Here is a 16,936-nt window from a genome sequence, read left to right on the forward strand (position 1 = left end):
GAGCCACTGGCAGAGTCCCATCCCACACCTCCAGTGGACTCCCCAAAAGGACTGCATGCACTGAAATTCTTGCAAATGTCCATGGGCGGAGCCACCCTGTGGCGTTTGGCGAGGTCCTCTGGAAGCCTAGGCACCTTAAGAGTCACTCAAAAGCCTGAAACAGCTTATCCAACTCCTCTCCAAAGAGGAAGGAACCTCAAAATGGATATTTACTGAGTTTGGACTAAGAGGCTGCATCCGCCGACCAATCCTGAAGCCACAGGATATGGTGAGCTGCTACTCAAGGCCATGGACTTGGCTGATGCCCTCAAAAGATACATGGCATCTGAGAGATAAGATGAGCCGAGCTCAATTTTAGCCATCTCCTGATCCACTAAAGACCAGTCAGCCAACTCCTGGTCCAGGACCCACTCCGACCACCGGAAACAAGCTTGGGTCACCAGACTGCCAAAAATCGCCGCCTGGACAGCCAAGGCAGCGACATTAAAACTCTGCTTAAGGACAGCCTCCATCTTATAGTCCTGAGGGTCTCTCAGGGCCAAACCGCCCTCAACTGGCACAGTGTGTTGATGTGCAATAGCAGAGAGCATCACATCAACCACAGGAGTTAAAAGTATTCCCTTCAGGAATGGAATAAAGTCTAGCTATGGACCGTGCCAAACAAAAAGGCGTATCCATCGTCTTCCACTGTGCGTGTAACCACATCCAGAATATCCTGATGCATAGGGAAAGAGCAGGATGCTGACCGGATCCCTTGAAGCAGAGAGTCCACAACTCAAGGGGAGTCCTCCTCAAAACACAAAATTGAAAGACACCTGAAGAATGAGCTTCTGCAGCTCTTCTCAGTGAAAAATGTGTACCACCAATGCATCCTCATCAACCAGCTTCTCCAAAAATCCATCATCCAAATCATAAGCCCCCTCTAAAGGATTCCTCCCCAAGCTCCAAGTCCTCATCTGGTGACACTGGATCAGCCAGAAAAAGGTGCTCATCCCAAGCCACATGCAGCCACTTGGATGATGGCTGGGGAGACTGGATAGAGACAGACACTTCAGAAAACTGAACGGGGGTGGCCGTGGAAGGCAAAGACCCTCCAAAAGACCTGGAGTCCCCCCGGAGAAAAAGCAGGACCCCCAGCCATCTGTAAATAAGCCTTGCACAAGGCTAAAATAAAATCAGGGCAGAAAACCCCCGGTAGAAACATAGAAAATGACGGCAGAAAAGGGCCATAGCCCATCAAGTCTGCCCATACCAATGATCCACCCCCCTGACTTTACTCTCTTAGAGATCCCACGTGAATATCCCATTTTCTCTTAAAATCTGACACGCTGTTAGCCTCAATCACCTGCTGAGGTAGTTCGTTCCAATGATCGACCACCCTTTCGGTGAAGAAGTACTTCCTGGAATCACCATGAAATTTTCCTCCCCTGACTTTCAGCGAGTGACCTCTGGTGGTTGAAGGCCCTATAAGACAGAAGATATCATCTTCCACCTCTATACGGCCTGTGATATACTTAAACGTCTCAATCATGTCTCCCCTCTCTCTTCGTTCCTCCAGTGAGTACAGCTGCAATTTATTTAGCCTTTCTTTATACGTGAGATCCTTGAGCTCCAAGACCATCCTGGTGGCCATTCGCTGAACCGACTCAATTCGCAGCACATCCTTCCAGTAGCACCACATAACTCACTGTAGGAGAAGAAGAAACAGATAGGACCTGTTCCTATCTTTCTAAAACAGAAGGAAGTTTGCCTGAGGCCATAGGCAAAAGGGCGGCACTTCCCGCCAAATCCAAAGGAAGGCCTGCTGAAAAACTATCTCCCAAATGCAGAGGCGGCAACAATACCTGACTAGACTAAATCACTAAATCAGAACCGCAAGCAGCGCCCATAGTGGTCAAAATGGTATCCCCCTAATTGCCATTGAGGAAACCCCAGTGTGGGCCGCAGGGGAAGCCTGGGCTTCTCCCTTGCTCCCTGCTGATGAGAAGTGCACAAGTGAAGGGGAATCCTGCACTCTGGTACTCGAAGCAGACGCTGGTTCCCCCTTGAAGCGACCAAAACATTTTGCGCACATGCCGGCCAGATCCACTGCTCGGCATGCACATGAAACACACTTCTGCTTTATAAAAGTGCTCATATCATGCGTGCGGGAAACCTTTGCACAAAAACGCTATATAAAAATGGCTGCCTCAGGCCCTTTTATTTTCTTTTATCTGAAGTATTCTACTTTTTATTATTTTTAAACTCACAACCCACAGCTGCAAGACTGATAGAGCAGACCCCACTGGCTCTTTAAACTATAGTCTGTGGCTAAAGGGTGGCCAGGCATAAAGTTGAGGCTCCTCTAGAGAAATAAAACTGGGGGAGGTGGGGGAAAATGGGAGGAGGGACCCAACCCCCTGAGGTCAGCAGGACCCCTGAGAGGGTTCCCCCAAGCTCAGCAAAAAGAGACAAGAGAAAGGTCACTAATCAGATCCAACAGGACCTAATTAACCAAAGGAAAGAGTTCACAAGCTTACTACTTCACCTGCTGGAGACTGAGAACAGACTGATTGTTGATGGGATGGCATAGCCCACTTGTACTTCAGCCAAAAGTCAATGTCTCAGTCTCTACCTGCTGGCAGAGGAGCGTAAACCCATCCATTCTGTGCTGGTCTGGAGGGATGCTAAAGAAACACAGAATTTTGTTTCTGCAAATGGGCACTTAATGAAATAAGATAACACTCTTTTCAGCTACAGTGGCAAAATAATGCTCAGAATTTAGGAAGTTGGTTGGTTGGGCTGAGATATTTTCAACACCCCCTCATACCTAGAATATGCAAGCTGGGTCCACATTTCTAAGTAACAAAGCAATCAGCCAGTACTGAGTGAGGGGGACTATATTATTATGTCTCTTATCTCAACATCTAAGTCCCCTCAGGTGAAATACAATACAAAAGCATCAGAATAACAAATTTTTAATGGACCATCATATTACACAAGCTCAAGAGTTCATAAGAGCTCCATGGCTGTTGTAATCATCAGTCCATTATTTATAGTTATTTCAAAACATTTTATGTGCCCTATCAATAATTTCAAGCCTCAAAATGTGAACAAAGTTTTTAAGTTAAATATATTTTTAACTGTTTTTAAAACATGACAGGCAACACATCATACACAAAAAATACATACTTTGGTAAAAAAACATATTCAAGCCTGGGCGGGGAGAACCTTAAGTCAACAAACTGCATTAGGGCTTTAAGACTCATTATTTAAGCAAAGTCGAACACAGTGTCCCGCAAACTTTTTCGAGCCGGGGCACTCTAAACCTAGTGTCCCCAGCTCGAGACACCCGGAAATGTGCTGGCATTGGCGTGATGTCAGTGTGCCGCCATCAGCACACGCGCAAAGGCCCTTCAAACGGGCCTTGCGCCGAGAGAAAGACCTGCGTTGGAGATAAGAGCCGGAAGAAAGAAGAGGTGCCGGCGTCGGGAGATTACTTCGCGAGAGGTACGTCCTGCAGACTTGTCATCTGGCGCTGGCACCTCTCCTCTTCCCCAGTATACTGCGGCACACCAGAAATCTCAGGAGGCACACAGTTTGCGATACACTGGTCCAACATAATAAACATTATTCTCTACGTCACAGAGCTAGACTTTCTCCCTAAAAGAACAACAGCAGCTATCTCTGCCACTTATGTGGTAGCAATTTAACCACTTTTGTAAGATAAACTTCAGAATTTTTACAGAGGGGGATTTGCCTTGAAACAGCCTGGTCAGGGTGAAACCTGGATTCGTGTCAGCACCTAAGATAAATGCTTAAGAACGTTAGAAATTAATTGCTGAAAAGGTTTTCTTGAAAAAAATTTATATTTAAAGTATGGACTGAAGAAGTGATGTTCATGAATTATGTCCAAAATCACTAAAAGTCACATCTAGAGTGTTGCGTATGCACATTCTTTCTATTCGAGTAATTTAACCATTACATTATCTGCCAGCAAGACTTGGAGATCAAATGGTCCACTGGTCAACTTATCACCCAGTTGGAATCATCTGTCAACTCTTGGAGGTTCTCATTCCACTGTTCAACAACCTGCTGTAAAGGCATGGTTGATGCAGTGGTGTCGACCAAAATAAAGTTTAATGGAGAAATCCATTTCCTTGCCACTCCAGTACAAACATTTCATAGACATGGACTGTCATCTTGTCAGCTTCGCCCATACAATCGATACAAGGCAGCATAAATTTGCTGAAATAAAACTTCCAATTGCATATTCAATGAGACTTCTCATGCTGTAGATCCAAAATCCTTAAAACTGTCCCTCTTGCATCACTTGCCATAAAAAACGTAACCAAAGCAGTTCCCATTCCACCATTTCTTTGGAGAAAGTACAGTAAGATATATGTGTATTTTTCTTCCATGGAGTAATCAGGGATACTACCCTGTTTCATATGTCCAACACCCCACAAATCTGACACGACATCCTCACCCCCCATCATGTAAGCAAAACAACAGAGAACAAGGCAACCCTCTGCAACTCTTCTCATAGTAAAGTAAGCAACAGCAGCAGCAAATATCCGCTCACCTGTGGCTCCTCGCTGTATCCAACTAACAGATTTTGTGCCCTGAATCCATCTTAATAGCTGCTACCACTGCATAGTAATGGGGGGGGTCCACATCAGGCACCGTCTTGGTGAGGGCGCAGGCATCCATCCTCTTCTCCAGCCCCCCACTGACATTACCCCCCACTGCCTATCCCGCTCTCCACTGCCACATATGCACGCTGCTTCCCTTCCCCCATATCTCAGTAACGTTCCTGGCACGAGCAGCAACCCCCAACCTGCTGTTGCGTCAGTGTCAGCTCTTCCTCTGACATCACTTCCTGAACCCGCACCTCAGAAGTGACGTCAGAGGAAGAGCCAACGCTGGCATGACAGCATTTTTGGAGGAGTGGATAGGGTGGGAGGTGGCCAGGATGTGGGCCGACCTAGATTTAGGCGTCTGGCAGCCATAACCAAAAATCTTTGACAGGCTGCCAGGTGGAACTTATATGTTTTGACTTAGACAAAGTCAAAACAGGCATAAGTTCCGGATTGGGCCGCTGAACCACTGCAGATCTAGACTTAGGTGTCTGGCAGCCATAACCAAAAATCTTTGACAGGTTACCAGACGGAACTTATACGTTTTGACTTAGATGAAGTCAAAACAGGCATAAGTTCTAGATCAGGCCGCTGAACCACTGCAGAAAATTTTACCATACTTTACACTAGCTAATTTTCACAAAACAAATTACTCAGCTGGTTTCTCAATAAAAATTATCTTCAAAGTATTTGTGGTGAAATTGCCATTGCAAATTGCAATCACAATCCTTACTCCAAAATGCCCCCTAAATCCCTGGACATATAATGTGCTATTTCAAACATGTGAAACTGACTTGTGGACTGTTAGCTCAGTATTTGAATCTGGTTTAATAATTGCAGACACACAGATCCTGCAAAGGCACTGGACAGAAAGAGACAGACTGTATAAAGATAGAGAGATGACAGTTCTGCATACATAGAGGCACAAAAAAGCAAATTGATCCAGAGTCACTGACACAGACAGAAGGATGGCTACAGTCATATGGATCTTACCTTCGGTCTGCTGTTTATGTTCAGTGGAATATGCTTTTCCAATCATGGTCCACACAGGCCTGAGGCAACCAAAGAGCCCTTCCAAGAACCCACTGCCTGCCTGGCACTGGATCCGCACCTCATCAGCTCGGTACCTGCCAAGCCTGTCCTCAAGGGCAGGGGGTGCCCCAGCCCCTGCCCCGCTGCCTCCTCCGGTCTCCTGCTCATGCAGCTGAAGCACACTGTTAGCAAACTGGGCCCGAGGGTCTTCACCGGGACTGTGTGTTCCCCCATCCGCATTCACCATGTCCCGCAGCACACACTGCGTGGGTGTGAGGTCCTTCTCTGGGGTGCAGTCTGGGGTCTCAGGATCCAGTCTCCGGATAGAGCTTTCCGTCAAGATGGTGTTGAAGCTGGAGAAGGAAGGGGAAGGGGTGCGGGTCTCATGAAGGCAGGCCATGCTGGGCTCGGACCATCAGCACCAGCAGCTATTCTGTTCTGCTCTTTATGGACAGTGTCTCAAAGTTGCAAACTTTACCCTAAGGCCAAAAATCATACAAAAAACTTATGAGTATTCACTGTAATTAAGAAAATCACACAAATCAAATTCAGAATGCCATCAGTGTACACAGCATTGAGTAACAAAAAGCAAATAGGTCATTATTTTAAGTTAAATCAAAGGCATAGTTTGGGATAGATATGGGGGTGGTACCTCCCATAAATATCACTTAACTGGTCTCTAAACTGGTCTCCCTGTTCCCAGTACCAATATGACGTCCACATGACTTTACCGCCTCCCCCCCCCCCACACACACACAATAAAGCAGGCAAAGCACACCAACAATGCTAATCAAAAGTGCTAGACTGAATGCAATGGAAAGTTGAGTGCTCCATTTATCCAGAGGACAAGGACAGCAAGAACAGCAGCAGGACAAACACTATGGCAGAGAAAAATCGCTCATCAATTCCTGAAATTCTGTTTTTGTGTGGTTTCAGTAAAGGACATTAGCAGCAAGATATCCTATTGCTCAGTTCTGACAGTTACAGGGAAAAGGTTGGTGGTGGGGTGGGGGTGGAGGGTCACTGCATACTTCACCAGCAGCAATGTGCAGACCACCTCACTGACTTGAGCTCAGGTCTTTTGTTCTCTGTTCAGCAGGGTCTGAGCAATAAGGCGTCCTGCCACAAGTCATGTTCCCAGAAATGAGAGGACGTGGTTTTCCTGAGCTTTGCAACACTGGCTGTGAGACTGAAAGTTTGTTTTTCTTGCCTTTCTCTTTAGCACACTGTGGGTACTATCAGATGCAGACTCTGCTCTTTGACATCTTTTGACATAATAATACAACCGACAGAGTACAGGTGACCCCTGAAGCAGGTGGTTATCCACCGAAACATGGCCTGGTGTCGGGCCTGTTTATCTGTTAGTGCTTTGCTAATTAAAAGAGTGCTTTATATTCTACACTCATGTACGGAAATATTCTTGGTGCAGCCCTACTTCTGTGTGTGCTTTTTTATTTTTCAGAAATGAATGGCATTCTCCCCCTAGATATGGACTTTTAATTCATAGGCTTCCTTTGAACTGGAGAATTATTACCAACAAGCAAAAGTAATATAGTTTCAGACTTCTGTTCTAGTTTAAAGGGACCACAGAATTAGAAATCTTTGAATCTGAGAATTATTTTAGCTAGCTTTGAAATCAACGCTTTTCCTAGCTTCAGAAAATGTAAGTAATTCACGCAAGGAATTGACCGGAACCAAGAGGTAATGGGCAATAAGTTGTGAGTTACTCACTGTTTGATTCTCCTCTGAAAAAAATATCTGTGTAATGATCGAAAACCGCGAAGCAGCCTGTCTAGATTGCTACCGACACTGCCGGTTTGTTATAAGGTATTTATTTTGGACTTGCGATTCGGATGGGAGGGAGAGATGGGTCTATGGGGGCGAGGGGGGGGTGCGCCCATGGCAGGGGGGATAGAAAGATGCTACACAGGGGGATGGGAGGGCGGAATAGAAGCTGCAAAGGTTCTGCTGCACAAGGGATGAGAGGGAGGGAGGGATAGAAAAATACTGCACAAGGGGATGGAGGGGAGGAAAAATGTACATGTGGGTAAGAGAAAGGAAATAGAAAGAATTGGGGTGGAGAAGAGGAAAGGAGAAATGATCATTGTACATGCAAAAATAAGACATCCCGAAAATAAGACCTAGTGCCTTTTTTTGGTCCCCAAATTAATATAAGACAGTGTTTTATTTTCTGGGAAACACGGTAGGAACTATCCAGGGTCCTGAATCCTGATTGCAATCCTTTCATTGTTAAAATGTGGACTTTTTGTTTTCTTCATGTTCTAATTGTGCCGTGGGCCATACTAAAGCTTTTGGGATCCTACTTACTAAGCATTTCCTTGATAGACAAAATGGGAGAAAATTTTAGTAAATAAGCCTCGAAGTTTACATAAACATGCTATGAAAGGAAAATTTTGGGGGAAAGGGTGATGAGGTTCTGAAATACCAGCAGTAAGGGGACAGTGTCACTATGTAGCTGGCCCAATGGTAGGGTGTCAAAAGCGCGAATGACAATGGCGCGCTGACAATCCATGCTGACATTTGAGTGCAGGACATATGCGCGCCTCTGCTTCTGCAACTTTCAGGGCTTCTGTTTAACGTTGTGAGGAGGGTATGTGGGGGGAAACCCCCCACCCCCCCGACTACACTTAGTACGCCTCACGCTCCTTTTGGGGGGGGTTGGGGGAACTCCACCCCCCCATTACACTGAAAACTCATGTTCTCCTTCCTGTTTTCATTCTTCAGGAGTTTTTAGTGTAGGGGGGGTTCGCCCCCACACCCCTCCAACGTGAGCACAAGGACTTCTAAGTGTAGTGTGTGTGGGGGGGTTTCCTCCCACCTTAGAGCGCAAAAGGGAAGGCCTTAAAGCGGCAGAAGTGGTGGCGCACATATGTCCTGCGCTCAAATGTCAGCGCGGGATTGTCGGCGTGCCGTTGTCCTCCGCAGTTTTGACGCGTCACCAGCCCAACAAATGAAAGCCTTTTAACAAAATAAAACCAAGAGACAAGGAGATGAGTTAAGGGAGGTGTCACAAATTAAAGAATATAGTGGTCCTTTTACAAAGGTCCAGTAAAAAAATGGCCTAGGTTTTAAATTAATGGCCATGTACTAGTGCATGGTTAATTTTTAAAAAAAAATACTGCATGAGCACTTACCACCCACCTTGTAGGTGATAAGGGCTCACGTTAGCAAGTGGCAATGCAGCTGCACTAACTGGTTAGTGCAAAAATGCCACACTCTCTAAGAAAATATAAAAAAATTTTAGCACCTGGTTAGTGAACAACACACATTTTGAAGTTACCACAAGATGCTTGAGCATGTCCGATGGTACTGCATTTTTTAGCTGCATTAGTAGGCAGCTTAGTAAAAGGACCCCTTAATGTAGCAGCTAGTCCAAAGTGAGATGCATCCATTCTTCTTATGTTGGGGGAGAGCTTGGCTGGTTCTTAGAAATGGTTCCTAACTCATATTAAACTCACTCACTCACTCCCCTACCATATACTGTAGGAAGGAAGCTGGCAGGAACTGTTTCCTTGCTTGATTGGTGGCGTGCTTATTTTCTTGGCTTCATATTCCCGACAGCTCAGCACACTTGAGCAATGTTCTGCCCACAGCTCTGCTTCGTCATGTGGCCTGCCATAAAATTACCACCAGCAGGCAAGAGCCTAATTCACTGTAAAGTGATTGTAACCTGAGCCACTGATAGAACACATGGCTCCACTTGCTCACAAGCAGGGAAACAAAGGTCAGATCTGCATACCTATAGCTTCCAGTCTCCTGCAAGGGATCCTGCTCCCTCCTCATATGAATGTGCAACACGAAAAGAAGGCATGAGTGAAAACCATGAATTTTCTTGCATTTTCAACCTTACTTTATAGAAAATAGCTTGCACCCCATCAAGTTTGGGTTATTTTCAATAGCGCATGGTAAAAGACTATGGTAGACCTGCACCCCTTCCTCCCAAGTTTGAACCTGCTTAATGAATTTTCAGGGATGTTACCATGCTCCAGACAAACATATTTAGCCTGCTCAGGAATGCTTTTGACATGTGTTGAAAAACCTGATAAAGAGTTGTTTCAATGGTTTTTGTACTGACTCTGGGCAATCACAGCTTTCAAGAGTATTGCTTCAAGCAGAGATTCCCCTGGGTCTTACTGCCTAGTAGAAGTCTAATAATAGATGTGTACATGTGTGGGTTGTCTGTCTGTAACTGAGGCTCTGTGTGAATGTGTATTTAAACAATAAATACACAATTTCACACCACACTTCTCTATTTGTGTTCTCACATATAGGTGATGATAGAGCCCCAGCACAGGCCAATGTTCAAGGAAACATCTTGAAGCCTTTAGTGGCATCATACCACGGTTGCACGCATGTCTTCCCAACAATGTGAACGCATGAGTCCAGCAGTACAGTAAAAGTAGATAGAATGCAACTCCTAGAAGAAGATGTGAGAATACATGTCCTGCAGTCCTCAGAAAACACCTGTTACAGGTGAGCAACTTTGCTTTCTCCAAGGACAAGCAGGACACTGTATCTCACATATGGGAATTCCTAGCTACCAGGCTCCCCAAAAACAACCAAAGGTAAATAGTGACTTGCAACAGCAAAACTAATCAAGAACAAATCAACCTAAATTTATATACAGACTTGTTATGAGAGTGCAGCTTGAAACAGAAGAAAGATGGACCTAGGAGGGTGGAGTTGGGTCTAGATCCCAAATAAACTTTGCAGAATTGTCTGACTGTTGTGTACAGAATCTCACTCTAGGTAACAGTGAGATGTGAAAGTGTGGACAGAAGATCATGCTGCAGTTTTGCAAATCTCCTCAATGGAGGCTGATTTCATCTGGGCTACCGATATAGCCATCGCTCTGTGACCTTCTACAGTTAGCCCAGCCTGGACATATGAAAAGGAGATGCAATCTGCTAGCCAATTATATAAGGTGCATTTATCAATGGCTGCCTCCATGCTATTTCAGTCAAAAGAAATAAAAAGCTGGGTGAACTGACTATGGGTTTTAGACCACTCCTGATTGAAGCCTAAGGTTCACCTGCAGTCTAAGGTATGCAGTGTACTTTCATCAGGATGGGTATGAAGCTTTGGGAAAACTGTTGGCAGAACAACTGACTGTTAAGGTGGAAATATGACACCACATTTGGAAGGAACTTAGGATGTGTGCGAAAAAAAACTTTGTTATGATGGAACTTCATATAAGGTGGATCAGCTTCTAGGACCTGAAGTGACTGCCACAAGAAGTAAAACCTTCTGATAAGAACTATGTGAGGATCAGAGGCCCCTCGGAAAATATATATGAAGGTTAATAAAGCGTACACTGTGAAATGAGCCATAAGAGCAGAGTTTTGCTATGGAATCAAATTTTTGGGAATGGAATGTTATGTTGATTAAATTGCTTACAGTCTGATTGCCCTGTGACCTCATAAGAAACAAGAATTAGCCTGAAAACTGCTTGTTTATGAAATACACATCTTTGACATCTGCAGTAAATCATGAGGGTGGAGAGGCTAATGTGAAAAAGGGTTATTAAGCAATGTGGGAAGAGAACAGGGAACTGAGACTTGAAAGGACATGGTGCCCCTTAATGACTTTTAGACACAGAATGGGTAATGGGTAAACTGGATCATATATTAGTGATAACTTTGTGAATCGTTCATGGGAGAGGGAGGAACAACGTCATCACTTCTGGTTTTGATGCCTATGTTTGGGTTTTTCCTGCAAGGTAATGGGTTTGTGTTAACATGAAAATGGCATGAATAATGGCAATATGATCAATGACATATTGTGTCAAATGACATGTTGATTGACAACTGCTTGTAAAACCTTGATCTAAATCCTAATAAAAATCATGAGGCTGGCTGGGATTCTTTCAGACAGATCTGAGAATTCAGTTGCGCTTAAACTGACTTGATTCTGTTTCCCGAAAGCTTTCATGGTTATTGCATTGATCCTTGTTTGTGTGAGTGAAGTTCTTTCTCTCTCTTGGCACTCCAGCACGGGAGCCTAGACCCTAAGTTGCCTGTGCTGCTGGGATTGCAATGCTGACACTTTCAGGTCAAAAACTTCAGGTGTCTCAAAAGGAGCTTTCATCAGCTGAGTGAGAATGATGAGGTTCACTGCAAACTGCTCATGAATTGAACTAGAGTCTGTACGAGATGAGCTTACCTTCCATATGATAATGATAAGAATTAATTATACTAAGGTGAAACCTTACAAAGTTGGTTTTGAGACCAGACTCAGAAAGGTGTAGGGCACATGACAAGACAGGGGCTAGACCTTGAAAGTTGAGGAAGAATGAGAAATATTAAATATGTGACCCCATTCGTGACCCTCCTCCAGTCCGAGTAGTGGCCCTTCACTCCTACCCTCTGTTTCCTACCCGCCAACCAGTTTCTGATCCATCTATGTACGTCTCCTTCCACCCCATGGCTCTTCAGTTTCCGGAATAGGCGCTCATGGGGCACCTTGTCAAAGGCTTTTTGGAAATCTAGATATATGAGGTCTATGGGGTCTCCTTTGTCCATCCGTTTGTTAATTCCTTCGAAGAAGTGCAATAAGTTCGTTAGGCATGATCTCCCCTTGCAGAAACCATGTTGGCTGGTTATCAGAAGTTCGTTTCTTTCAAAATTTTCCCCGGAACCGAGGTCAGACTCACCGGTCTGTAGTTTCCCGGGTTACCTTTTGATCCCTTTTTAAAGATGGGCGTAATGTTGGCTATCTTCCAGTCCTCCGGGATCATGCCTGTTTTCAGGGATAGATTGCAAATTTGCTGCAGTAGTTCCGCTATCTCCTCCTTTAATTCCTTCAGAACCCTTGGATGGATTCCGTCTGGACCCAGGGATTTGTCAGTTTTTAGTTTTTTTATCTGCCTGCGTACATTTTCAAGGCTCACTTCCATGGATGTTAATTTTTCTCCTTGATTTCCATTGAAGAATTGCTCAGGTTCCGGTATGTTGGATGTGTCTTCGTTTGTAAATACAGACGAAAAGAACACGTTAAATCTCTCTGCCACTTCTTTCTCCTCCTTCACCACTCCCTTCCTGTCTCCATCGTCCAGCGGTCCCATCCCCTCCCTAGCCAGTTGCTTCCCTTTAACATATCTAAAGAACGGTTTGAAATTTCGTGCTTCCCTGGCTAGCCTCTCTTCATACTCTCTTTTGGCTTTTCGAACCACTCGGTGACATTCTTTTTGATACTTCCTGTGCTCTTTCCAGTTCCCCTCAGTTTTGTCCTTTTTCCATTTCCTGAATGAATTTTTCTTATTGCCTATCGCTTCCTTCACTATTTTAGTTATCCACGCCGGGTCTTTTGTTCGATTCTTTTTGCACCCCTTTCTGAATCTGGGGATATACAGATTTTGCGCCTCGCTCACCATGTTCTTGAGGAAAGACCAGGCTTGTTCTACCGTTTGCCATTTTTTGGAAGTGTTCCTAAGTTTCTTCCTTACCATTTCCCTCATTGCTTCGTAGTTTCCTTTCCTGAAGTTGAAAGTTGTCGCTATGGTTCTCTTTCCTTTCGGTATTCCTACCTCAACCTTGAACTTGATCATGTTGTGATCGCTGTTTCCCAATGGTCCCACTACCTCTACTTCCTTTGCAGGTCCCCTTAACCCATTTAGGATTAAATCCAGAGTAGCTTTCCTCTTGTTGGTTCTCTAACAAGCTGCTCCATGAAACAATCTTGTATAGCCTCCAGGAATTCTGTCTCCCTAGCACATTTTGAGCTTCCAAGACTCCAGTCTATCCCGGGGTAGTTGAAGTCTCCCATAATAACCGTGTTACCGCTTTTGCATTCTCTCTTCATCTCGGCTTCCATTTCTTCATTGATATCTCCGGTTTGCCCGGGTGGACGATAGTATAGGCCCATCTTTATTTCAGGCCCTTTCCTTCCCGGTATTTTAACCCATAGCGATTCCAGCTTGTTGGTCGTCTCTGTGTCCATTTTTGTCGATTGTATTCTTTCTTTTATTTATGGGGCTATTCCACCTCCTTTCTGTCCTGACCTGTTCTGGCGATAGAATTTGTACCCCGACAGTGCTGTATCCCATTTGTTTTCCTCATTCCACCATGTTTCAGAGATTCCAATGATGTCTATGTCTTCTGCATTGGCCATGGCTTCTAGTTCCCCCATTTTGTTTCTTAGGCTCCTTGCATTAGTATATATGCAATTTAGATCCTGGTATTTTGTTGTCTTCATGTCCATTCCCTGTGCTTCAGTCTTTAGTTTCTTCTCTTTTGGGTTAGTCGACTCCTGCAATTTGTTCCTTGCTTCTTCCCAGCCTTTTTTCCCCTTAGTATCTTCACGGGATACCTTCTTCCGAATCATCGATGCTTGGTCGATTGTCGGCTTTCCCTTCTTCTTAGTTTAAAGCCTGTTCTATTCCTCTCTTGACGTTGTTTGCTAGAAGTCTAGTTCCCGCCGCGCTCAAGTGCAGTCCATCTCTCCTTTAGAGCTTGCTCTTGTCCAGTTCCTCACGAAGTGGAATTCTTCTTCCTCACACCATTTCCTCATCCACGGGTTTATTGATTGTAGCTCCTCCTGCCTTTTCACATCTGCCCTCGGTACCGGTAGGATCTCTGAGAACGCTATCTTCTGGGTCCTCATCTTCAGCTTCCTTCCCAGAATGTTGAACTGTTCTATCAGCATGCTTCTTCTGCAGTCTCTCCTGCTGACATTATTCGTCCCGATGTGGATCATTACTGCAGTCTCTTCCGTCTCCTCTCTGTCCAGGATCTTTCCAATTTTGTCCACGATGTCCTTGGTTCTCGCTCCTGGGAGGCAGGTCACCAGTCGATCCTCTCTCCCTCCTGCTATGTGGCTGTCCACATGCCTCAGGATCGAGTCTCCCACTTGGATCGCTGACTGTCCCTTCTTCCATTTTCGCTTCGGTCTCAGGTCAATGTCCTCAGTGTGCTTCGCTCTTTCTTCTTCTGGGCATCGACTAGCCAATTTCTCCCCCTCGTATGGTATTCCTCTGTGGGTGTCTTCTTTGAGGTCATCTGTTTCTTGTTCTCCCTTCCATGTTGTGTTGGTGTAACTTCATCTTTCATCTCGAGTTCGTTCTCTTCCACCCTCCTGTATGCTTCCTCAATGAATTCCTCGAGTTCCCTGACTTCCTTCTCGATGTGTCTCTCACTCCTGAAGTCTTCAAATGCCTCGATAGGGTCCTCTGTGGTGTAAAGTCCTTCTAGCTCCTGTATCCTGTCCTCTAGTCGCTTGACTTCCTTCTTCAAGCTTTTCAGCTCCTGACACCTACCAAAGATATAGAGACCATGGAGACACGGTTTGTTAGGGGACTTCAATATGCCTGATGCAGATTGGAACAAACTTTCCGCTACAACCAGCGGCAGCAAAAGGCTACTAATCTCCATAAAGGGAGCACAACTCAGACAGATGGTATTGGAGCCCACTAGGGATCAGGCGATACTGGACCTGGTACTCACCAACGGGGAAAGTGTCACAGAGGTTTCGATAGGCATGGTGTGGTTTCACCTCAGGAAAGGATTCACTAGATCTAACACATCCACAAAGGTCCTCAACTTTAGGGGCACTAACTTCAAAAACATGGGTGATTTCGTTTATCGGGCGCTGCAAAATCAGGCCGCAACTGATAATGTAGAGACAATGTGGTCAGCTCCAGTTGGACCTGGAGTGGTATGGAGGAAGAGGGAAAGAGATACTTGAAGTGAGAACTGTTGGGAAGATAAAGGGCAAAATGGTGGACCTGGGGGGGGGAGGGAGGCAGGAAAGCAGGCAAACAGGGGGAGAAATGGAATGGGGGGCAGTTGGGAAGAGAAAGGGAGAGAAGTTGGATCTGGGGATGGAGAAATGTTAGGACTGGGAGTGGAAGGGAGGGAGAGATAGAGCATTTCTTTTTTTTTCCTTCCATCTCATTGTTCAGCATCAAGAGGGAGGGAAGAAGAACAACAGAAAAGAGAGGAAGCAAAATGTTGGACCACGGGGAGAGAAAGGAGAGATGTGGTAACGGGGAGTAGACAGAAGGAAATAGGAGGCTGGGAAAGGAGTGAGGTGGGAAATGGGAGAGCTAGGGACTGAGAGGTGATGGAGAATTGAAAGGTAGCCGTAAATTTAAAAAGAAAGGTGAGAAAGAGGGCAAGATTTGAGTGAACAGAGACAAAAAAGAAAAGAAAAAGTTAAGAAAGCTGAATGGGCAATATCAATACGTTGGAGGCAGACATAAGGAGAGAATGGAACAAGAGAGAAGAGGAAAAAAATGGACAGCAGACACTGGAAAGAAAATTAGTAGAAGATAGACAAAAAGTAGAAAGAGAAACTGGGACCAATATGATGGAAAAACAAAATGACCAGACAACAAAAGGTAGAAAAAATAATTTTATTTTCTATTTTGTGATTACAATATTTCAGATTTGAAATGTGTATCCTGTCAGAGTTGGTGTTAGAAAGCAAGCATGAACTAGGACCTAAAAGAGAGAGGAAAAGTCTTTTTTTATTTATTTTGTTTACACCACAGAGCCAGCATGGGGTTGGAGGTTGTAACCCTATACTTCTACTAAGACTAAGGGGTCCTTTTTATTAAGGTGCGCTAACCAATTTAGTTCTCGCTAAATGCTAAGATGCCCACAGGAATATAATGGATGCCTTAGCATTTAACGTGCGCTAAATCGGTTAGCGCACCTTAATAAAAGGACCCCTAAGTATCTTAATAAAAAATTTGGTCCGTGACTTAGCCTGTGTTTTAGATTTCGCCCACTTATGTGGTTGAGTTTGACACTCCTGCACTAGAGAGTCCACTTTAAGCATAGCAAACATCTGCTGGAACTCCAGGTCCAAAGGATATAATTTGGACATTGCTTTTGCCACCTTAAGGGAGCCCTCAGGGTTCTCCCATTGCTCAGAAATCAGGACTTTCATATTCGGATGCCACGAAAAGGCGGTAAGCTCAGCAGTGAACAGTGGGAAGTAGCTGAGGAGTATCAATTTTGAGCTCCTTAAGAGACTCAATGAAATGATCAGTCAATGAAACAGACTTGAACAGCCTGTGAACAGAGGGGTCCTCATTCTGGTCTGCAGCAGCACTCAGACCCTGATCCGCTTCACCCAGTGCTTCATTCTGTAAAAGAAGATACGTGTCCAGATCATCATCTTCACAGACCCTGTCCGACCATCTGTCAGTGTCCAGGGGAGACATGGGCCTCCATGGAGAAGCAGATGCTGAAACACGGGGAGGCTGCGCAGATGGTCGCTCTCTAGCTGACCCAGAAGGCGCACTAGCACCACATAGGCTT

The 16,936-nt window shown here is 45.0% G+C and overlaps 1 protein-coding gene across 4 annotated transcripts in view; it reads right to left on the reverse strand.

Moving 5' to 3' along the window:
* The window catches only part of MAP3K12 (mitogen-activated protein kinase kinase kinase 12), a 304,527-nt gene that overhangs the window by 114,018 nt on the left and 173,573 nt on the right, over window positions 1–16,936 (reverse strand). For all 4 annotated transcript variants that reach the window (XM_033938532.1, XM_033938529.1, XM_033938531.1 and 1 more), the window contains one exon: window positions 5,613–6,130. In XM_033938532.1, coding sequence (XP_033794423.1) covers window positions 5,613–6,051 — 439 coding nt within the window. In that variant the 5' untranslated portion in view covers window positions 6,052–6,130. The remainder of the gene's footprint in view (window positions 1–5,612; window positions 6,131–16,936) is intronic.

This window comes from Geotrypetes seraphini, chromosome 3 (genome assembly GCF_902459505.1).
Source record: "Geotrypetes seraphini chromosome 3, aGeoSer1.1, whole genome shotgun sequence".
In the NCBI taxonomy this organism is placed as follows: domain Eukaryota; kingdom Metazoa; phylum Chordata; class Amphibia; order Gymnophiona; family Dermophiidae; genus Geotrypetes; species Geotrypetes seraphini.